The sequence below is a fragment of the Cicer arietinum genome, chromosome 5 (genome assembly GCF_000331145.2).
Source record: "Cicer arietinum cultivar CDC Frontier isolate Library 1 chromosome 5, Cicar.CDCFrontier_v2.0, whole genome shotgun sequence".
NCBI lineage: Eukaryota > Viridiplantae > Streptophyta > Magnoliopsida > Fabales > Fabaceae > Cicer > Cicer arietinum.
Window position 1 is genome coordinate 73,513,609 of NC_021164.2, and position 23,645 is coordinate 73,537,253.

At 30.2% G+C, this 23,645-nt stretch overlaps 3 protein-coding genes across 3 annotated transcripts in view; 2 read left to right on the forward strand and 1 right to left on the reverse strand.

The window, feature by feature from the left end:
• Window positions 1-2,421: 2,421 nt before the first annotated feature.
• LOC101507724 (nuclear speckle RNA-binding protein B-like) lies at window positions 2,422-4,968 on the reverse strand. Its single transcript, XM_004501396.4, has 6 exons — window positions 4,776-4,968; window positions 4,342-4,460; window positions 3,983-4,256; window positions 3,622-3,683; window positions 3,244-3,325; window positions 2,422-2,811 (listed from the first exon to the last, which is right to left on the reverse strand). The coding sequence occupies exons 1-6, from the start codon at window positions 4,822-4,824 to the stop codon at window positions 2,717-2,719; spliced, it is 681 nt and encodes a 226-aa protein (XP_004501453.1). The 5' UTR covers window positions 4,825-4,968; the 3' UTR covers window positions 2,422-2,716.
• Window positions 4,969-8,856: 3,888 nt separating this feature from the next.
• Window positions 8,857-17,946, forward strand: LOC101507414 (uncharacterized). Its single transcript, XM_004501395.4, has 12 exons — window positions 8,857-9,256; window positions 10,846-11,020; window positions 11,157-11,240; window positions 12,441-12,682; window positions 12,807-13,050; window positions 13,764-13,843; window positions 14,099-14,183; window positions 14,936-15,067; window positions 15,467-15,580; window positions 16,160-16,207; window positions 16,966-17,053; window positions 17,428-17,946. The coding sequence occupies exons 1-12, from the start codon at window positions 9,114-9,116 to the stop codon at window positions 17,517-17,519; spliced, it is 1,527 nt and encodes a 508-aa protein (XP_004501452.1). The 5' UTR covers window positions 8,857-9,113; the 3' UTR covers window positions 17,520-17,946.
• Window positions 17,947-23,267: 5,321 nt separating this feature from the next.
• Window positions 23,268-23,645, forward strand: part of LOC101506867 (protein phosphatase 2C 50-like) — a 4,000-nt gene continuing 3,622 nt past the window's right edge. The window contains exon 1 of the mRNA XM_004501393.4: window positions 23,268-23,495. The gene's annotated coding sequence lies outside the window, so the exon portion shown is untranslated. The remainder of the gene's footprint in view (window positions 23,496-23,645) is intronic.

Consider the following 23,645-nt stretch of genomic DNA (forward strand, 5'->3'; position numbering starts at 1 on the left):
CCATGTCTATATCCAAGGAAAACAGTCTTCCTAGCTCTATTGTCAAACTTAGTTCTGTGATTGTGAAGAGTAGATGCATAAGCAAGGCAACCAAAAGCTTTTAGATGAAGTAAAGTTGGAGGACAGACATATAATAGAGCATAAAGAGATTAGTTTTTCAAAAGGAGACTAGGAAGCCTATTATGATATGAATAGCATGTTGAATGCTAAAGTGCAGGAAAGACTTGGGAATTTTTTTAATTGAAAATATAGAAATCGTACAACATTCATAATGTGTTGGTGTTTTCTTTCCATAACACCATTTTGTCAACACATGATGTTTGATGCAAGATACCTTTTAAAAGGAAAAAAATCATGCATTTGAAATTATATACCATTGTCACTTGTGAGGTACTTAAGCTTTGTATGAAATTGAGTTTCAATGTATGAGATATGGTTTCTAGTTTCACTTTTTAATTTCATAACTATAACTCAAGTAAAGTAACTAAAATCATCAACAAGTGTCAAGAAATATCTATGTCCAGAAACAAAGGGGGTAGCATAAGGACCCCAAATATAACATGTAATAAATAAAAAATGTGAGTTGATGAAGAAGTGCTATTAGTATAGGGAAGTGCCTTTTGTTTGGCATAGTGGCAAATATCACAAGGAGAAGCAGATTTTTATTTATTAGATACAAAGGGAAATTGAACAAAAATACATTTTTGTATAGTCTAAAAGATGACCTAATCTACTATGTCATAAATAGGAATTATCAACAGTAGTATTAGTACAAGAAAGAGCATGATTAGAATTGAAAGTTGAGGGTGAAACCATGGTAAATGCCTTGAAAACATAAAGATCTCCATGTTTCTAAATTGTACCAATCAGTTTCTTGTTGAGGTTCTGCACAATTAGACAAACATTAGAATAGAAGGTAAATGAGCATTGCAAATAATTAATCATCTTTGTGACATATATGAGGCTAAATTTGAATTCAGGAATATAATAAACATTATCTAAGATTATAAAAGGAGATAAGGAAACACTACCAGCTATATGAGCAGAAATCTGATAACCATTAGGCAAGCGAATTAAAAAAGGTTTTATAGAATGAAGTTGTGTAAAATGAGAAAGGGAAGAGGTAATAGTAGCACCATTGTCAACAATCAAATGAGCAAAACTATTACATGAAAGAGGAGCAAATATGGAATTAATAGCATGAAGAGAAGAAATTACAGAATTCGTTGCAGCATGAGTAAGATTCTGGAAAATCTGAATGAGTTGTTGATACTGGTTAAGGATGTCAGCCAAGGAAAGATTTTTATCCAAGTGTATCTAATTTTTTTTCACATGACCATATAAAAATATGCTATTTACAATGCATATTATAAATATTGTGCACCGATGCACCACGTTATGGTGCAAGAGTTGATATTTCTTCAATGAAACTAATCTATTTACCGTGAAAAAATAAGTGGGTGAAAGAGAAATAGTTAAAAATGTGAAGGGGAAATTCCAAAATAGAGAAACGTGAGAATATATGTTTATTAGGTGGGTAATACCTATAAAAACACGTTTTAATTTGTAGGAGCATTGTGGTCACTGGTCACTCATATGTAGTGCCCACTAGCCCAAGCAATGAAATGAATTTTATTTGTGCTTCTTTCTTATACCACCTCTATTTCTATACATACAACTCTTTCAAAAAAATCGTTTGTCTTATTCACAAAACCACCAAACTTTTGCACCAACTATTTTTCACTAAAATACTAAAAGTTACTTTATCATCTCTCATGTGAGGATTCAAAAAATAGGCGGAGTAATGAATTTGAATCTCAATACAAATTATTCACGTGGATAATTAGTTAGGTAGAAGAGTGGGATAATAATGAGTCTAAATAACTACAGTAGTTATTTTAGAAACATAATACAAATTGTTAACAAATTTAACTCTCCAAAATAAATTAATTAACTTTCTTGTCAAATGAGGCTTATCTATAAGAAATAGAGTCGCAAAATTTAAGGGATTTCACAATGCAAAATTGGTTAAGTAGTACATAAGGATAATTGGCCACCACCATTAAGAATGTTGAAGGGCACATCCCTAAATCCTCAGGCTAGGGAACAATGGATGTGTTTGTGTGCCAATCTTCCTTTCATCTCATTTTAAATTGTCTTATTTGCTATATTTTGTTTCAAATTATGTCATTTTATAATACCATTACATCATTAATTACGATTTTCCACTAATGTACTCTTATTTATTGTATATCAAATCATCAAATTTCTCCACTAACAACATTTAATAGAAGTATTTGAGTAAATGAATCTCATTATATCATTGAACTCAACAAAATTAATCATCTTTTAAAAAATCACGCACAACTCATTTTCAGACAATTTAAATGAGACTAAGGAAGTATGATTCTGGAACACACATTGAAACAACTGACCATTTTATTTTATTATACACAACCCCTGCTTGAGACTACATGAAATTCTCACTGCTGTGGAAATTACGATGGATCAACACTCAAAGGTACAAAGCCACAGCCATACCCCCATGATTATGAAAAATCTAACCAAAATTTTATCAATTCAACAGCCAGGCTTTACCTAAAATTTTGAATCTAAAAGCTAATTTCTCCATCAGATAGAGTTCATCTGAGCAGCATCAAACTTCTCAACCAAGAAATACAATACCAGTCGGCATGAGTCTGTTGTACTATGAAGCTTATAGTCCATCATTAGTTGGCGGGCGGAAAGGAAAGTGTGCAAACTGGATTTTCAAGATTGACGAATCAGGTTTTTTATCATCAAACTTGTAGCCTGCATAAAATTATACGCTTGAGAATATGTATTTTCCACACGTTCATTAAATGACAACGCATCAATTAATTTAAGTTTGGCTTAAATAACATTTTTAATTCTCTGTTAAGCAGTGACAAGCAACCCAATATATCAAACTCAATTATATTGACGACAACAACCAAGCCTTTTTCTACTAAGTAGGGTCGACTAAATGGATCAAACGATGTCATAGTGTTCTATCATATAACATATCTCGTTCTATATCTCGTTCTAGCTCATTAACCTCAAGGTTTTTCCTAATAGTTTTCCTTATAATTTTCTTCGGTCTTTTCCTCCTCTAATGATTTGACTATCCTCCATATGATATATTCTCCTCACTATGTAATCTACAGGTCTCCTATCCTCACCATGAAACTCAGTTATATTGACACCAAGAAAAAAAGCATTTACCTTGCAGAGCTTCCATGGCGGTGAGAGCACATTTGGGTTCAGTAAACTCCACAAAACACAAAATCATAGACTTGTCCCCACTCTGCAGTATGCTTGGTCATTTAAAAACAATTAAATATCCATAATACATCAAGCAAAAAGAAATGGTGCATTTAAGACTCTAAGCTAAACATCTTTTTACTAATAATAGCAATTAAGAGGAATATCATAACAGGTGTAGAAACAAATATTATATTGCTGAAATATACACAATAATCACAATCTCGTATATATTCTTTCTTTTCTTTCCCAACCAAAATTATAATAGTGTTAGATGGATTGTACAATGATGGAATTTTCTAAAATAATCAGCATGAAATTCCTAATTAACACACTTACACGTCTTGGCTCCTTGTGAACAAGTTTGATATCCTTATAGCCGATAAAGGGACGGAAAAGATCTAAATGGATAGGTCAAGGATTCGTAACAACAGAACACTGAAATACAATTAATGTTATATCAGACATCAAGTAGTTTCATTTCCATAAATTGTTAGAAGGCAAATTATTGTCCATACAAAGTTTTTGCTCAACTTTGAAATAAATAACACCTAACGTAATCTCATATTCTCATGTAGTAAAAATCCAACAAAGTTAAAAATTTGAAAACAGGTTCATCCTATCCATCACTATCCACACATAAGGATCAAAAACATTTATGCCAATGCATACAATCAGACATACAAGTGGCAAAGGATACGGCCTACTTCTCTTCTTGTGCAATCTTTCGGAAGCCCACCCACAAACAGAATGTTTGATTCTGCAGCCGTAACTGGGACGGCGTCATAATTGCTTTTAGGCATCGATTCATTGTTCAAATCAGGAACACCTGGATTAACGCCCAATGGAGTATCTCTTTTCGTACTTAATTCGGGATCTTCAGGATGAGAATAACCCGTAGCATTATGTTCAGAATGAACTCTAGAGCCCCTAGTATCATCAACACCATATGGCTCCATCCTGAACAAGCTTACCTGAAAATAGTCCACACGAAAAGTGAAAAAACACAAATCTCTACCACGTGCATTAAAAATTAATCGGAAGTTATTAAAGTTTTACATCTTTATGGAGGTAATCTGATCCATAGCCCGGAAAATCAGTTGATTTAGGATGAGGAGAAGCCAGTGATGGTGTCTCTGATGGAATGAAACCAGCATAGCTAGTTCTGGAAAAGGTTGCTGACATAACAGAGAAAGAAACACACAAAAATGAGTGTTGTTGTGATTATTTGAAAGGGAATAATAAAGTTTAGTACTACTAGTAATAGAATAGAACTACACTATTCTTATTCTTTAGGTTTAAAACATCTATGTAACTCGTTTCAGCTATTTAAAAGTTGAATCTTGAAATTTACCCTAAGTATTAACTGAACATTTTAATTTTGAGAGTGATCAAGAAAGTAAGGAGTTTTAGGGGAATGAGAATCACAAAGGCATAATTATGATGGAGAAAAATGGGGATAATGTTAAGGAAATGATAAGAAGAGGGAGTACCTCCGTCAGAAGGTGCAGGAGTTGGGTATGGGTGGTAGGGATCCGCCATCCACGGTTGCTTTAGTCTCCCGCCGGTGACACTCTCAATTACTGCTTCGATTTGTTTCTGGTTGACACAACCTACTTCAAGTAGGCCTTATTTTTTTGTTGTTTGATTAGAAGAAGAAAGTAAAATAAAGGCAAATGTAAATTAAGAACTCAATAAGCTTGAGAAGCTTGAGGTCTTTATTCAATTTTATTTTTTAAATCAGGTTGATAAATATAAAATGTTGTGGTTTCGTATTTGACTCGGTAAATAATTTAAATTAACTATCGAATAATTAAAATAATTTTAAAAAATTTACTATCATAAATATTTTTAAAGTGTATAAATTATTAATTAAAATAATTTATAATCGACAGATTAAACTAATTGATATTTTAATAATTAATTTAAAATTTTTAATTGTTTTAAAATAATTAATTACTATACCTTTTTGTATTTGTTTTCATTTCTATGCTTCAATTAATATTATTTGTATTATTTTTAATATAATATATTTATTATACATTTATAACATTAATATTGTATTAATATTTAATAATGATAATTTAAAAAATAATATATTCTTTTTTTAATTTATATACTTTTATTAATATATATGAAATGATTATATAATTCATAAATAGAATAAATAATAGTAATAATAAAACTATAATTTTAATAATTTGGATTCTTTATTTTTTAAGTTCTTTATTTTTAGTGATTTTATATCTGACTTTCTTAACTAATTATTATATCTCATTTAAATTATTTTTATTAGTTAATTTTAATTTTATTTTAAAATACATTAAAATTACCAAAATCATTCACGACTAAAAGTAGAAAATTCATCCATTTTCTAAAACAAGGTGAGTGGTTTTTTACACTAAAAAAAATATTAATTTTGCATTAAAATTTATTATTTTAATTTTAAAAATGTGTTAATTTTATGTGTTTTGATAAGGAAGTAAGTTATTTTATGAAGTAAATAATTGTTTTTATTTTTATAAATAATGAAAATGTTTAAAAAGTATTTATATTATTTTAAAAATATTTCTTTACTAATAAGTCTTTTATATTCTCTTAATTACAATGTTTTACTTAAATAATTTTTTATTTAGATAAAATAAATACATATTCTAGAAAATAAAACATAAAATATTTTTATAAAATAAACAGAGTTTAATTATTTCAGTTAAATTTTAAAATAAAATTTTCAAATAATTATTTTTTAACTGAAATTTATTAATAATTTAAGTTCAATCGTTGGTTATATTAGTTCTAAGCGATTATTATTTTGTTTGTTATATTAGTTCCTCTTGTTAACCTCGATTATTAATTTCATCTTTTTCAACTTCCGTGTGATGTTTTCCGCCATTACGAATGCGGATGTGCAAGGTTTAGTTGAGACAAAAAAGACCACCTAGAAGCCACATGTTCAAATACACTGTTTCTTTCTTTAAAATTTCACGTTTGAAATCATATGTTGCTCTAATTTTTCCTTTCATTCCATAATAACTTTGGATTTTATGAAGAGGGAATCCTTGAAATAATTATAAAAGTCAACTATATTTTTGATTTCATATTTTATCTGTCTATAAAATATTTGATTTTTTTTTAAATTAATTTTTTATTTTAAAAAAATATAACATATTTTAAATAGTATAATAAACATAACAAAATACAAGTAAATTTATATTTATTCATCACATTAAACATAAAAAATAATACACTTAGAGAATAATGGTGAGTAGTATTTAGGTCGAAGAAAAAGAAAATAGTTAAATACAAAATGTTAGAGAGGATAATAAAAATTATTATCATTATAATACTAATAATAATAATCTATACTCTATTATCTTACTATATGAGTAAAATATATTATCTTACTATATATATATATAGAGAATATAGTTTTGGTATGTCCTTATAAAAAATCAAAATTTAGGGAGGCTTTTTCTTTCAATTGTACCTTTTATTTAAAGTATAATTTATAATTTTATTCTTCTTTATTTAATTAAATAATTGCTTTGTTAAACATATATCTATACACATATAAAAAGGATGATAAATTTTTGTGTAACATTTATTTCTTATGATTTTATCTTTTTTATGTAAACTCTTTTATTTATAATTTTATTAATTAAATAGACACGTATGTATTCGTGTTCATGCTAATTAAATATAAATAGAATACATGATTGTAGTGTGATTTTTTTTATGATTTAATATTTTTTATTCAATAAAATATTATAAATTTTTAAAATATCTATGCCTATATATAAAAAAAATATCAAATTTATCCATTTTTCTCCTTCCAAATTTCTTTTGGTTTCAACTATTTTGATTACAATTTTATTATTTTTTATTAATTATTTTTTTTTTTAAATATTCGTATACAAAAATTCATAGTTGCCATTACTTTTCTAAAATAGTTGTATTATTGAAACACATAAATAGATACATACATTATTTGTATATAATATTCACTTTTTATTTAAATAATTTTTGTTGTAATTCAATATATCAATTTGTATCATTATTTACTGTGAATATTTCGTTAACTACTAAAATACATGTCGTTGGCTACTTTTTAAATATATATATATATAAAATACATGACATTATCTACTTTAGAGTATTTATTTAACCACTAAATTAAAGTAATCTAAAGTGGTTAATACATTGTATTTTTATGGTTAATATATTATATTTTAGTAATTAATGAGATATATATTAAATAAGTGATTAATGATTTATATTTTAATAGTTAATGAAATATTAAAAGTAATTCATGATATAAATTGTATATGTGTCACAAAAAAGTCTCAATATAAAATTAAAAAAATAAAATAAAATATTGTTCACCATATAAATACATTAAATGGGATTTACATGTCAACTATATTTATTAATTAGAACAGTTATTTTTGTGTATTTTAATTTTAAATAAAAAGATAGACATTGACTAGATATAATCAAAAAAAGATTAAACATCCAATAGTTACATTTTCTTCTATTGAGTGTATAAAATGTGCACATTAATAACAATTTTAATAACAATTGCAATCAATGGGTAATGATGGTTAAAAATTGAAACTAAAAAGGGTATAAAGAGAAGTAAAATAGACTACACCCAAAATAAGTATTGCCTTTGTTTTTGACAAAAGTATTGTTTTTGTCATTAGTAATTAAGAAATTAATAAGAAGAATATATTATTATAATAGATATAATTGTTTCTTTATTATTTTTAAGAGAGACATTTACTTTACAAAAATAGAAATCAAAATAACTATATCAAACTAAAATTGGAATGAAAATAAATGATGTATTCCTTTTATACAATATATATAAGACTAGTTACACACTATTTAACACATATCCATTAAAATTAACATTAAGCTTATATAAAAATTAATATAATCGAATTTTAAGTAATTAAATAAAATAAATTAAAAATTAAAAAAAAAAGTATTAGAGAATATCTTATATTACAGCAGAACAACTGAGATCCAGAAAAGAAAAAAACATGTATACGGCGAAGGCGAAGAACGTACTAAAGAGTAAACACAGGCACAAAGCATTGGAGCTGAATACAACGCCAACAGAGTACAAGAGACAGCCAATGAATGAATGTGCAATGTATTTGATACTCCTACAAGGAAACGTCCTGGACAAGGAGAGTGGGCGACACGACCCAATCAAACCCATAAAAGTGTGGCCCTTTCCTCGTTGTTTTTTCATCATGTACTAAAAATGCGCAAAATATCATTTATGATGTGACAGCGACGCTTTCTCCTACTACAACGCAATATGTTTCTCACTCTCATTCACATGCGCGTTACTCTTAACCGCGAAAGCCACATTCCCCTAGGCCATTACCCACGCAATTTTAGTGATCCCCCGTACCAGATTCCGCCACGTAAGCAAGACGCTAAAGCTTGTGTGACGTGGCAGTCAAGGATGTGAGGAAACTGCATTGGATAACATTCATGAAGTGTGCCTTCTCCTTTGCCATCATCATCTCCTCTCGTTGTTGCAATAAATAAGAGCTCCAGGTTGTTTTTTAGAGAGAGAAAGTGTGTAGGATTAGAGTTAGAGAGAGAAAAGCATCAGAAGAATCAGACAGGTTAGATTTATATAGTATTTATTATTTATTTATATTTCTACCTTAAAAGAAATAGATACAATACTCTGTGAGTTGGAGTTACACAATAGTATTATTATTCTCTCTCTCACTCACACTCACACTCAACACTCAGAGAGAGAGAGAGAGAGAGAGAGAGAGAGAGAGAGAGAGAGAGAGAGAAAAATTATGGAGGATCTCGAGGAGGAAGAGAATGGAGAAGAAGAGGTGCTAGGTTCAAGCTTGACTATGGAGAAGGTAGCAGCTGCTAAGAAATTCATTGAGAATCATTATAGGGCTCAGATGAAGAACATCCAAGATCGAAAAGAGAGGTACCAAACTTTTTCTTTTTAATAGTATTTGATTTGCTTAGCAATTTTTGAACCCTGAATCGAGCACAATGCAAACTCAGACGTAGATCTCACCGTTTAATTACGTTAATAAGCTGTTAGGTGAGGTAATTTAGGTGTAAATCACTGTATTTGGGGTTTTGTAGGCTGATATAACTGACAATTTCTGGATTTAACTAAACCTAGCATGTGAATCTGTTAGGTTTAATTAATGATTTTCAGTTACTGTATTTGGAGGCTATGATTCTTGAGTGAGTTGAAGTAAATGCATGAGGTAGTTGTATTATTTATTGACTTGGTCGTCACTGTACGGAGTATTTTTTACTTTAGTAAATGCCGTCACGACCTTAATTACCTAATTCTTGTCTTAATAAGCTGCACAGAGTCAGAGTGCATCTATAACATGCCACATTTGTACTACTGATTGGCTGTGCTTTGGTTTAATAATAATTTTTTGTGGAACCGTAAATAAATTCATTAACTCATCTTATTGTAGTTAAATAACTTTAAGGGTGCATGATTTAGGGGGAGGGGAGGTGGGAGAGTTCCTTTTTTTTTTTTTACTGTCTTGTCATCACAATTTGGCTACTTGACTATAGTGGCCGTGTAAGATTATAACTAATGCTTATAGTTGCTACTCAACTATGATCTTAAAAATTATGGACAAGAACAGATTGCATTACATAAATGGATAAACTATGATTAATGCCTATAATTTTACAACCTATTTATTCCAGTTTCTACATTTTCATTCTAGTGTGACTAGTGTTATCAGAGGTGCGCCATAGAAGTGGAGCTTAGTGGAAGCAGCTTTTGTGGCAGAAATAGCAGGAATTGTGCTATCATGTTGCCCCCATGTATGCCTGCTGAATTTCTATAAAAGCCCTCAGAAGTTAAACATTAAGGCTTTTTGTGAGGGTATTTTAGGGGTTTGCCTCAAGACATACCACAATATCTATGCCATTCTTTTTTTCCTCTCCCCACTTGTCAGTCTCCGTCTCTTATAAGACAGCCATGAGTTTTGATTCTTAAAGTAATTGTGAATGTCATGAATTATCAGCAACCTCCATCTTTTTTTAGAATTTATATATAATAGTTTACATCATATGAACTCTTTAAAAAAATCAGAATAGAGACCGTTCACTATCCACTAACCCACTATAACGTATTTAGGGTCGTCTGCCCCGTTCCTCAATTCAGGATTGGTAGCATTCTTCATCCCTATCATGGGTGTCTTTTCATTTGTTGCATTGAATGGTATCTCAGTATGGCATGATGTTTTTGTAAACCACTAATGGGTGAGATCATAATATTTGTTGACTTGATCACAAGATGTATTCATTGCCTTGTTTTAATAGACATTATGGTTTGGTCTAATTTGAGCAGGGTGAAACAACCCAACACATGTTCTTCCTTTTGCAAGCTTCACCTGAAAAAAGTATTCATATTTTCCTAAAACAGTATCTAGTAGTCATGCTTATGCATTTTCCTAAAACAGTATCTAGTCTGATGCAGATATTTTGATCACCTTGTGTTTTGGAACTTCTGATATTCACAGATTCTTTTTATAGGCGTTGGATTTTGGAAAGAAAATTAGCTTCTTCGGATGTGCCATCTGAAGAACGGCTCAACCTCATCAAAGATTTAGAGAGGAAGGAAACTGAGTATATGCGATTGAAAAGGAACAAGATTTGTGTAAATGATTTTGAGCTCTTGACCATCATTGGAAGGGGGGCTTTTGGGGAGGTCAGAACAGACTCTCGCATTCTTATTTTGTGCAATGAATCATTTTTTGGTGTTGTTTGGAAATAGAAAATTTATGCATGCTCACCATGCAAAGGTTGTTTCTGATATTATTATCTGCCAACTCATTCGATTACAGGTCAGACTGTGTCGGGAGAAGAAATCTGGAAACATTTATGCCATGAAAAAACTGAAGAAATCTGAAATGCTCAGGAGAGGCCAGGTGATATATATATAGTCATACTGAATAGAACAGAATTTAGAAATTACTAGTGGATGGGCCCAAAGTTTAATACTGTTAAAATTCAGTGTATGTTTTTATTATTCTTTGATTGTGCGACATCCTAGGCTAATTGTTAGTAGTCCCTAGTCAATATAATTTCGTAGACATTGAATGTAATTGTTGCAACATCATTATAAATAGAAGATGTGTGATCTCATTAGACACATAAATTACTCATATTTTTCATGGTATCAGAGCAGGTTCTGATTCTGTGACCTGTCTCAGTGCTTCACTACTGCCGTCGGCATTTGCTTACGGCAGCACCATAACCACCGTTTTTCATAATTTTTCCATAGTTATGTCCTTTTTTACACTGTTACAGTTGTGCCAACACCAACTGTCCCTTTTCTAGTGTGATCCACTGCCTAAAACCACCACAGACTGTTGTGCAATCCTCTGGCGAGCACGACAGTGCTTTCTGTCACCAACAATCACCGCACGTGCCTCCACCTTCTTCTTCTGCCACCAAACCCGCACGTGTAAGCGTGCACAACTCTCTCCGGCCACTGTTTTCTGGCGTCGTCCACCTCCATTAATGGTGTCTTCTCTTCTCGTCGAGATCAATCCGGTGGTGACTCCTTTCCCACATACGAATCATATTAGTGGTGCTTTTTATTCTCACCGACGATCAATCTAGTGACAACTCCTCTCCCACATATGGATTATATTAATGGTGTTTTTTATTCCCATTGACGATCAATCCGGGTTGGTTATGACTCACACTAGCCCAACAATTGTCAAACTTAGTTTCAATTTTTATGAGAAAAGGTTTTGATGTAACAAGCTTAAAGCATAGTAAACTTTAGCTTGAGGGGGAGTGTTAAAATTCAGTGTATGTTTTTATTATTACTTGATTGTGCAACATCTTAAGCTAATTGTTAGTAGTTCTAGTCAATACAACTTCGTAGACAATGAATGTAATTATTGCAACATAATTATAAATAGAAGGTGTGTGATCTCATTAGACACATTAATTACCTATATTTACAAATACTATGGCTGAAATTAATCTATTCTAGATGCATTAATAGCTTATATTCTTTCGGTCTCTCTCCCTCTAGGATGGATCATCAAGTCATTGATGTCTTGAGGGATGCTTAGTTGCTATTTTGCTTATAAAAGATCATTTTGTTGCTACAGGTGGAACATGTTAGAGCTGAGAGGAACTTGCTGGCCGAAGTTGCTAGTCATTGCATTGTAAAACTTTATTACTCATTTCAGGATACTGAGTACTTGTATTTAATTATGGAGTATCTACCTGGGGGTGACATTATGACTCTGTTGATGAGGGAAGACACCTTAAGTGAGAATGTGGCTAGATTTTACATGGCACAGAGTGTTCTGGCCATAGAGTCAATTCATAAGCACCATTACATTCACAGGTTCAGTTTGGCTATGCCTATGAAGTTGTTTGCTTAATTTGTTTAATCATTGATGATGGTTCATCGGATGGTGAAATGGGTCAATTTTACGTTCTAAACAGTTACATTATTTTTCATCTTTCAGAGATATTAAACCCGATAACTTACTTCTGGATAAAAATGGTCACATGAAGCTCTCTGATTTTGGCCTCTGTAAGCCTATCGATTGCATTACCTTGTCGACACTGCATGAAAATCAGACCATGGATGATGAAAATTTGGCAGAGCCAATGGATATCGATAGCTGTTTTCGTGATGCGGACAATCGGAAAAGCTGGAGAAGTCCGCGTGAACAGCTTCAGCATTGGCAGATGAACAGGAGAAAGTTGGTATGCTGGCAAATTTACTGATACAATATTGTTGAGATTGGAAAAAAAATGTTTTTTTACTGAACATGATGAAGCTTATAATTCAAATATGTCTTAATAATAATTCACCAGTCCAAGAAAATGCATATTTGCTTCACTACCCAAATACTTACTTCCAGCTCTCTTTTCCCAATGCCAGCTATTGTAAGTTGTTAATTAAGCCCAATAATATATGCTCACAAAGATGGTCTGTGCTCATTAACATGTATGATGTATGTACTGGTTTCATGATCTGGCTTTGCATTCTGCTGTATAAATCAAACCTACATTTAAAAGGATATAAGTTTAGTCTTTGAAGGGGAGGGGGAGAGTGCAAAATGATTAAGAGCACTTTAAGGAAAATATGGCTTCTTTGAAGGGTTCAAACATTTATATTATGAATGTAGGAAATTTTTAAACTTTTTAAGTGTAACTCTGTCCCTATATGCAGTCTTGTAGTATCACATAGTATAGAGCAGGATAGTGTAACTTGGGGTACAGTACTACAATGCTGTTTTGTATAAAACCTTAGTCCCAGGTCATGGTTTCTTTTGCATCCATTGCACACAAGTAATACTTCTCAGTGGCATTGTCATACAATTACTGTTGCACTTGTTTCTATACTAAATTGCTAATGTGGCTGTTAAGATTAAAAGGCCTTTCAATTCACAGAGTTCCTTGTTTTTCGTTGCAAGGCATTTTCAACAGTGGGGACACCAGATTACATTGCTCCTGAAGTACTTTTGAAAAAAGGATATGGGATGGAATGTGATTGGTTAGTTCTTACCTTATGCTTTAGGCGTTCTGATCCATCAGTCATGAAGATTCAATTCTTTCAAGTTTATTTCTATTTAAATTGCAAGCTGCAGGTGTGCTTAGTCTGGATTAATACTGTTGACTGATCATTTGAAATTTTGAACTTTTAGTGAAAGAAAATTGTTCAACTTTTAGTTTGCTTGACAAGTTTTATAATAAATCTACTTTTTCCCTTTTGTATTATTACATTTGACAAAAAGTTTCATTTGAACAGGTGGTCACTGGGAGCAATAATGTACGAAATGCTGGTTGGTTACCCTCCATTTTACTCTGATGACCCAATAACCACATGCAGAAAGGTAGCATCTTTAACTGGCTTAATGTTTCCTCATTAAAACAATCAAGAAGCGTTCTTGCATCTCATTTGTTTGTAGTTTGAGCTGATGGTGATTTAGCACCATTTCCTATTGTTATTACATGTGCTCTTTTGGAGTTTTAAAGTTCACCAACCTTTTTACCAGAGGCTTGGCACAATACAATGCTGAGGGTCAGTTTAAGCTGATGCATGGCTTGACACTATTTCTTATTGTGACTACAAGTATTCTTTTGGAGTTGGAGAGTGAGTATTTTATCACCTCCCCTCTTTCTTCCCCGCAAAAAAATGTGGAGAGATGGGGAGTCAGGGGATAGTTGCCCGATTCTCAAGGTCAGAGACACTGATGGATCGATTCCCTAAATGAACCCTCATTAGCACAATAATATTTAATTTAAATAAATCAACATTAAAAAAAATAGGACACTTAGGTATACTTGGATGCAGGAGTGCCTCAGCATTATTCATATTTTAAGCCCAAATGACTCCAGTGAGGGGACATGTTGGAGTTTTAGTAAATCATTTTTGAGCTTTCTTACAAATTAGTCTGTCAGAGTATTTCTTCTTTCTGATTTCTTGGCCAGTATTTATCCTTACCAGCACTTATGACTACTGCCATTGCCTTTGATGTCCATAACCATAATATTTGAAGCACTTCTATAAGTTCTATTTATGTTTTCCAGAGTTGGTCAGTGTTCAGACCTTTTTTTGTTGACACTAAATTCATCATGCTGTCAGATTGTTCATTGGAGAAACCATTTGAGATTTCCAGAAGATCCCCAGTTAACGCTTGAGGCTAAGGATCTAATCTACAGATTACTGTGTGATGTCGATCATAGGTTAGGTACTCGAGGGGCACAAGAAATCAAGGTAAGATGTTCATCTTATAACTATTTTCTGCTGTAATGGCAACTTTCTTTTTTAAAAAGAACAGGGAGTGAAAGTTATCTTATTCTCTGATGAATAATACCGAGAGATACAGCAACATAATATAGGGGCATAATTGGTTCTAAACAAGGAAACCAATCTGCAGAAATAAAAGAAAATTGATCCTAGAATCTGATCAAATGTCAGGAAATTATATTGGAATAGATTTGATGCAATCCTAATTAATACAAAGGGAAAAAATGAAACAAGTAAATAGGAAATAGAAATAGAAAGAAGGAAATAGGAAAGGGAATTGGATATTTGGAGACCCAAATCTGAGCCATATCGCTGCAAAAAAATTTGTCTTCTACTTATGTACATTCTATATACTCCTTACTCCAGGCTCATCCATGGTTCAAGGGCGTAGAGTGGGATAAACTATATGAAATGGAGGCAGCATTTAAACCACAAGTCAATGGGGAACTGGATACCCAAAATTTCATGAAGTTTGATGAGGTATAAATATGAAATCACCATTTTTTTTTTAATCTATGTCCGTTGCTTTCCCTTCTATATATTCTTTTGCTACAGAACTGCTACCTTCTGTTTCTTATTTTTTTTTGGACGTATCTGCTGCCAACTGCTGGAATAGCCAATGTCTCACTTTTGCTTATAATCATTTCGAAATTGTTGCTTCAATACTATAACCAGCAGTTGTATGAGTTTGATATTATGGTTTTCCATTGTTAATCCTAGATATTTCTGGGCTATTTATTTGTAATTTTTATTACTTTTTGTGGCCCATACAGAGTTTTCAGTATAATAAATGGTGATTTCACCCAACTTTTTTCCTCTGATAATTGCTAAAAGCTTTGCTTTGACGACGATATATTGTAGCTTGTGAGATTCTTCGTACTAGCAGCTTTATGCATTAGCAATCCTTAAAATCTTGTTTAATCTTCCTACTTCTTTAATCGTATATTCATATTTATTGATGTGTTCTTTATTAAGTATTAAGTCCCTTAATTATGCTGTGTGACAAGCCGTTGAACCTAAGCTATAAGACTCTTATTGCTTTCTTTTGTGAATTTGTAGGTTGAACCGCCAGAAGCAGCAAGAACTGGGTCTGGATCCTCAAGAAAGGTACACTTGTACTGGTTTGCATGTCATCCCCATCTTTTTCATTTTAATCTCTCTCTATCAAATCATAGTGTTTGTTCATAAGAAAAGCGATTTATATTTAAGGTGATAATGCAAGCTTAAATATATATGTGATGTGAACTCTCAATATATATTGATATTGGAAGAGTTTACATTTATATATGTGGAAAAATGAATTTTGCTGCTTGTATTTTGACTTTTCCAAAAGGTGGGAAATGTACAGAAATTTATTTTGAATTGCTGTCTTTCTTTCTTACTATTGATGAAGACAAATGCATAGTGGTTGATTGTTTTTGTCATTTTTGAATCATTTTCCTTCCTTTCCACTTTTGCTCTTAAATTGAGAACTTATTCACCCCAATTTGTTAACTCCCTCTCTGGTGAAGGTGGAATTCGATCCCAGGTCTATGTATAGTCACCACAAAATACTTTAATAGTTGATTCAGTTGATGCCCTCTTAATTTATGTTTCCCTTAGGATTTGCTGTTTGATTTATGAACATAACTTTGAAGAGTCAGAAGTCTTCTAAATTTATTTAATTAGTTTGGTTGTGGATGGGAGTATTTTTTTCTTTGCATCCGTTTCTTTACATATAATATCTGTTGTTTATACTTTTAAGTTTATGTCATTTATTGAATTTTTATCTGCTCGATTTGGTTTCAATGTATCTACATACAAGTTTTTGTTTTAATTAGCAAAGTGGTGTATTTTCGTTTTAATCTTCCATCCGATTCCTGCAGATGCTTCTAACTCCCAAAGATCTAAACTTTGTTGGTTACACTTACAAAAACTTTGATGCTGTAAAAGAAGGGCTTCGTCAGTCTTTTGGTAAGTAACGTGACAACTTCTCATTTGATGCATATGATTACAGAGTTTAGAATCTAGTGGTAGCATACGGTGGCTAACAATTCTCAGTTGTTTTCATGCAAGTCAACATCGTTTTATTATTTCAATGAACTTGAGCATGTTACTGAAACTTTATAATAATTTCAAACCTGTCTTGAGCTTGCTGAATCGAAGTAGTTGTAGTGTTCTTAATAATACAATGACATATGGACCAGAATGATATTGCAGGACGAAATTTTAGTTTGGAAACACTAACTGGGACTGGAATGAAACAAATTGAACGTAAATTAAATAGGAGCTAGACAAACCCAACAGTTATCAATGTTGACCATATTGATCATCTAACAATTTTGCAGATGAGGCCATGCAAGATTATGCTTCCAAACGGACAGCTGATGAAACAAGTTTGCAAATGCTCGCGTCATCGGGAGATCCCATGTTACCATAACATAAAGTTCTTGCAAACTGAAATGCATCGTGTAGAGTTTTTGAGTGCTGATTTTGGTTTTAAATATATGGCCGAAAACATCTGTTAGAGTACTACCGTTCGTGCCATTTGCAAAAACAGTGTGTACAGCAAGTAGTTGAACAGCATGTCCAAGCTTTTAGGGCAACAGTGTGAGTGTGTGTATTTGAATTTTCAAATTAGGAACTGAATCTTGTGCAACTGAGTGATCCTGTGCTGGCTGCCCAGGTTGGCTGAGGAAGACTTGCCTTCTCTAGTGGCAGTTGCTGGTTAAATGTTATTAGTTATGAACAAATTATTAAGGAACTGCAGACAAAGCATCCCGGTAAACATTATGTGATGTGTACATTTATTGGAACATTGAAAGAAATTTAACTATATTAGAAAGACTATGCTTGGGGATGGATTATGAATATTGTGCATATTTTATGTGGAAAAGTGGATATTTTATGAACATGTTTTAATTAACTTACCCCAATATCAACCTGTCTACATATCTGAGCTTGAAGCAAATAGGCATCCAGTTTGTGGTATGTTTTTCCACTGTTTTTTCTTGTTTGCCTTTAACAAAAGTCCCTCGCCCATTTTAGGCTTTTTGGTAGTATAGGATAGTATCTCAAGAACGTCAAGTGTATCTTTTTTTTTTATTGACAGGAAGTGTATCTTCTTCTATGATTCTAAATCCTAATATCCAAGTGCTAATTATTGGGACTCATAACAAAAATGGGTTCCAAAATTGAGGTCTATCAATCACATTTCACCTTCAATTCTCCAATTCTCGTTGTTGGCGATATGTTGCGCAATTAGGATGTGCGCGTGTCTAGTGTTCATGCTCAAAAGGTTACGCCACAATCACATACAAGGGACCCACTTGGCACTCATAGAGATAATTTCTTCAAATGTATGTTGCAATTCATATATATAATCCATAAGAGATATAAAAATCACTGACAACTTTAAACTTTCTCACATCATATGAAAATATAAAAATTATGGAAATGCTAATAAGTGCCTCAGGTGAACTTGTTAAGCAATTTAAAAAGTAAATAACATTTTAAAACTTGTATAATCAATCTCTTGAAATTTTAAAAAGTAATTTTTTAATATTAAATTATTTATTTATTTTCTTTTTTGGTTGCTTAACAAGTTTCTCTAGGACACTTGTTAACATGACCCTAAAAATAATAGGGCTAGTAAACTAATAAATAAATTATTTTTACCCATATGAACTTTTTTTATGAGATATCTGATCTTAATGGTTTATGTGCCTTTAATGTTAAATTTTGTTGGTAAAAATGTTGCAACACTTTAACAATGAAGTTGATGATAAAAATAGTACTTGGAGAATTTCAACCCATGTTTGTTACATTGTGCTATATGTTCAATTATTCACAACAATAAAATGTAAATAGAATAAATCTTTGGAGAATTTTGATGTGATTTATGTTAATACACTAAGTATCTTTCAATATTGTTTTCTAAAAGAATATTTCTTACATTTCACTCATGTACTAAAAAAGAGACAAGGTTGATAGCAATGATGACTTAGAATATAAAAAAAAATAGATGAGACAAGGTTGATAGCAATGATAAAAAATTATATTCTTATTTTGTCCAAAATAACAAAATTTATAGAAACATATGTGTGTCACTTGAAGAAAAAGAAAGATTACAACTCTTTGAGAAATAATTCCTTCCATTCAACTATTAAAGGTCTGATTTATACATAGGAATCAAACCCAAGACCATGGAGTGCCTTGCGCACCGCCCAACCATTAGACTAGCAACGATTATCCGACAATATGTATACATTACTAAGTCTGATTCCATTTATAAGATAAAATAACAAAAAATATCAAAATTAATGTATTCATCAATTGTTTTAATTTTTTATTTTATTTTTACATATACATTCTTATGGAAAATTATGAATTATCAAATATTCACTAATAATATTAAAAGATAAATATTTTAAATTAAAGATTTACTAATAATATTAAAAAGACAAACTTTTAGATAAAAGTATAAAAATAATTTAAACAAAAAATGCATCTTCAAAGTTGTAACTTTTTCTTATATAAAGTCAAAAAATCTTTTACATATAGTTGTACTATTGCAATTTAATATTTTGGTCATAAGTTATTATTTGTTTTGCATATTGTTTAGTGTTATGCTTCATATTTGTTCATTCTAAAACTATATGTTTGGCCATAAGTTATTCTAAAACAAGAGCAAAATTGATAATTTTTTCACCTTTCATTTCGTTGGTTTTACTTTTAAAATTTAATGTATCTTTATCCTTTTTTATAAGTTAATCCTACAAGTGAAGTAAGTATTATCATATGTTGGGGTGAAAGGTTTCAATGATTTTATGCTAAGATCATTTACACATGATATTTCCATCTCCATCTTAACTTTTTGCTGTGCCATGGTGTCATCATTGTCACCTCCCAGTTTGGAACCATTATCTCCTCATATTGGCCCTACCCCCACCTCTAGCCTCACCACCTCTCCTCCCCTTTTATATGTTAATTTTTTTTCCACATATAATTATGTATATATATGTTACATAATTCTACTCTCTATTGACATTTTAAATCCCTTAGCCCCTCTCCAATAGTATATTCGGTAAGAGGATCAAATCAGAGTTTTCTTCCACAACTTAAACATGGCTTAGCCAAATGAGTCCCCAATTATACTAGTGTTGTGTTGCATAGATTACGAGATGGATTTTAATGCGTATTTCGGTGTTTAAAGATTATTTGACACTATAACGAAGATTGTCAATATTTTTTTAAAAATATAAATTAACAATCCTGTGAATTTTTAGAGTTGAGACAATGACTCTATGTTAGTTCGATAAAATTAAGAAAAAATAAATATATCTTTTAAAACTTAATTCGTCGACAGACATTGATCATTTCACTATCTCAATCGTAAAATAGAAAAAAATCGTTAACTTATATTTTCAAATAGTGTCTAATATTCTTATGTGACTTTGGTTTTAAAGAGTGTTAATTTAAATTCGTATGCGACAATTTTCATATGTTTCTAGAGTAGCTCATATCTTATGTTTCTCAATTTAGCTTTTGCATCTTACACATTATCATATACATATTTTGAAAACTCACACACAAAAGTTCATCCTAAAAATAATTCTACCATCTTTTCATTACAATCAACTTTTAGTGTTCCTCCATTTCTGACTTTGCATATCTAATGTTATCTTTTAGAATCATTCTTTGTATTCCTTCTTAAACTTTGGTGGAGAACACATTTTAGATAAGTTAAATCTAAATAATCATATTTCTATTTAAGTTGCTTGTTATTGACTAATAATTCACCCACCCCAAGTATCAATTGAAAATGTGAGATTGTGTAACCTTTTTGGTGACTTCCTCAATTGAGTCAAAACTTATGATCAAGTCATTTTCTTTTTCCACTTACTTTTATTCATATTCTATTTATTTTTTTATGTATGTCTTTCGATTTTAATCTAACATGGTTTCTCAATTCTCACCTCTAAATATTAATGTGAAATAGGAGATTGTGTAATCTATTCGGCGACTTCATCAATTGAGTTAAAGTTTATGATCAAATCATTTTCTTTCTCCACTTAATTTTATCCATCTTCTATTTTTCTTCTTTTTTTATGTATGTCTTTCAGTTCTAATCTAATATGGACAACTCAATTTCTTCTAGTTTAGCTATTTTCTTAGTACTTTTCTTAATTTTTTTCTCAACTTTCAATATGTTTACGCTTGATATTTTTTAACTTTTGGATACAAATTTTTTGTTTTTCTTTAACTAATATTCTTTTAGACCTATTGTTAAACTAATTGAATACTTTTGAATTCTATAGTATTTTTAATTATTTTATTCTTTTAGTTTTTTAGTTCAACTATATATAATATATATAATGCACAATTGAATATAGACAAAAGCTTATTTGAGAAAATTTGATTAGCATAAACTTACGATTTCAATTAGCATAAGCTTACGATTTCAATTAGCATAAGCAAATTTGATTTTTTAGACATTCGACAATAAGCATTAACCCAATGACATCTGAGCATGCAACTTCGCACAATTCTATTACATTTTAGATCAACATTTGAACAATATTCTTTTAACTTAATGCATGTATAAAAATAAATAATAATAAATAAATTTAAAAATTAGTGAAGACAAGATAAATACTCAACAAAAACCGAAAGAAAAAATGATAAACAATTAAAAAAAATACAATTTGTTAATTCTTATGATCAGACGTGTTTCAAATAAGATAACTCCTTAATAAAAATGGAAAAATAAAATAACAAACAATTAAAAAAATATATATAATTTGTCCATATTTATGATCTTCACTTTGAATTAGATGATTGTGGTGAAGGAATTATATGATAAAACAATAAATAAATAAAAAATAAAAAAAACTAACCTTAGCTTCTAAATTATAATCACTATCTATTTTACATTATACGATAATTTTGTATATATCTCTATGATTAAAAAACTAAAAATAAAAAAATATAATTTTTGTTACAAACTTAATTTCATATTTAGTTATTCTTGATAATTCATTATACATAAATACATTATAATATTTTAATTATATTTTAATTAAAATGTAACAACCATCTTTCTTAAATGATCATAAATTATAAAATTAAAACATAACCACGATTTAATTTCATAAGTCCACGTTAAAACTAATACTAAAAAACATAACAAACTTAACTATTAAAATATAAATATAAATATATCAAAATATTTTATTTAGATTTCAATTATTAAAATATAACAACCATATTAAATGATCATAAAATATATAAAAACATAATAACTAGAGCTTAAAAATCAAATCAACCATCAATTATAAACAAACAAGCTTATTAGGTTTAAACAAAAATAAAAAAATATGTTAATGAAAATTAGCAATATAATTGATAAATCATTCAAATAATTTTAAATATTTATTTAGACATTAAAAATAATTAATATACAACTTTTTAAAAAAAGTGTAGGAAAAATATTATAATTTTAATAATTTCAACATAATTTATATACTTTAAAAATAAAGTTTAGGATTTCTAATTATATAATTTTTCACTTAAATCATAATTTGTATTTTGTGTCCTAGAGTTGTAGTTTTTTTTTTTTTTTGATAAAATGTCGACGAGATGTCAATTAAATAGTAACATTTTAATACCGTAGATAAAAATTAAATTCAACTTGAAAGAGTTGTTAAATAATGATCAGTTTTATTTTGATTAATAATAATATTTTCATCTCCAAAAAATTATTAATTTTTTATGGTTGAACTATTACAACATATCATTTTTATCATATTACATCAGAAAGTAAAAATACTTTGGTTAATAATAATATTTTCATCTCCAAAAAATTATTAATTTTTTATGGTTGAACTTTTACAACATATCCTTTTTATCATATTACATCATAAGTAAAAATACTTATTTAATTACAAAATTTATCATTTCTTCTATCTCATTTATTTTTCTTATAACTTTAAATTTTTACAAAATTAATAAATTATAAATCACTTTTAAAAAAATTAAAATTGAATCACAAAGTGCAAACAATATCTTAATTTTAAATAATTTTTAATTATCGATGAACATTAAATCATCTTAATACTCTCTACCTTAGAATTTGCCCCGCTACAATTCCATTTTTGTAGAGCTAATTCAAAATAAAACAATGAAGTGAAGATTGGGAATGCATGGATGGGTGGAGATGCTTTAACATGCTCCCCAAGATTTAACACGTGTCAACTTCCATTGCCCTTTCACTCCCTTTCTCTTTTCAAACCATTTTCCTTTCATTAAAAAAGGTTTCTTTTTTTAATAGTTTTTTTTGCTAATCTCTCTCTCTCTCTTCTCCAACAATTCCTCTCTGGCGCTTCCAAGTCTCGCGACCCACTCACCCACCCAGGTATGCACACATAAAATATGTTGTTTATGATATCATATATCATATGGAAGACCTATTTTTTATTATTATTATTATTTAATAATAATGGTTAGGATTAAGGGAAATCCATATCTTGTGCTTTTTGTTCATTGATTGTTTTTTCCAATTCAG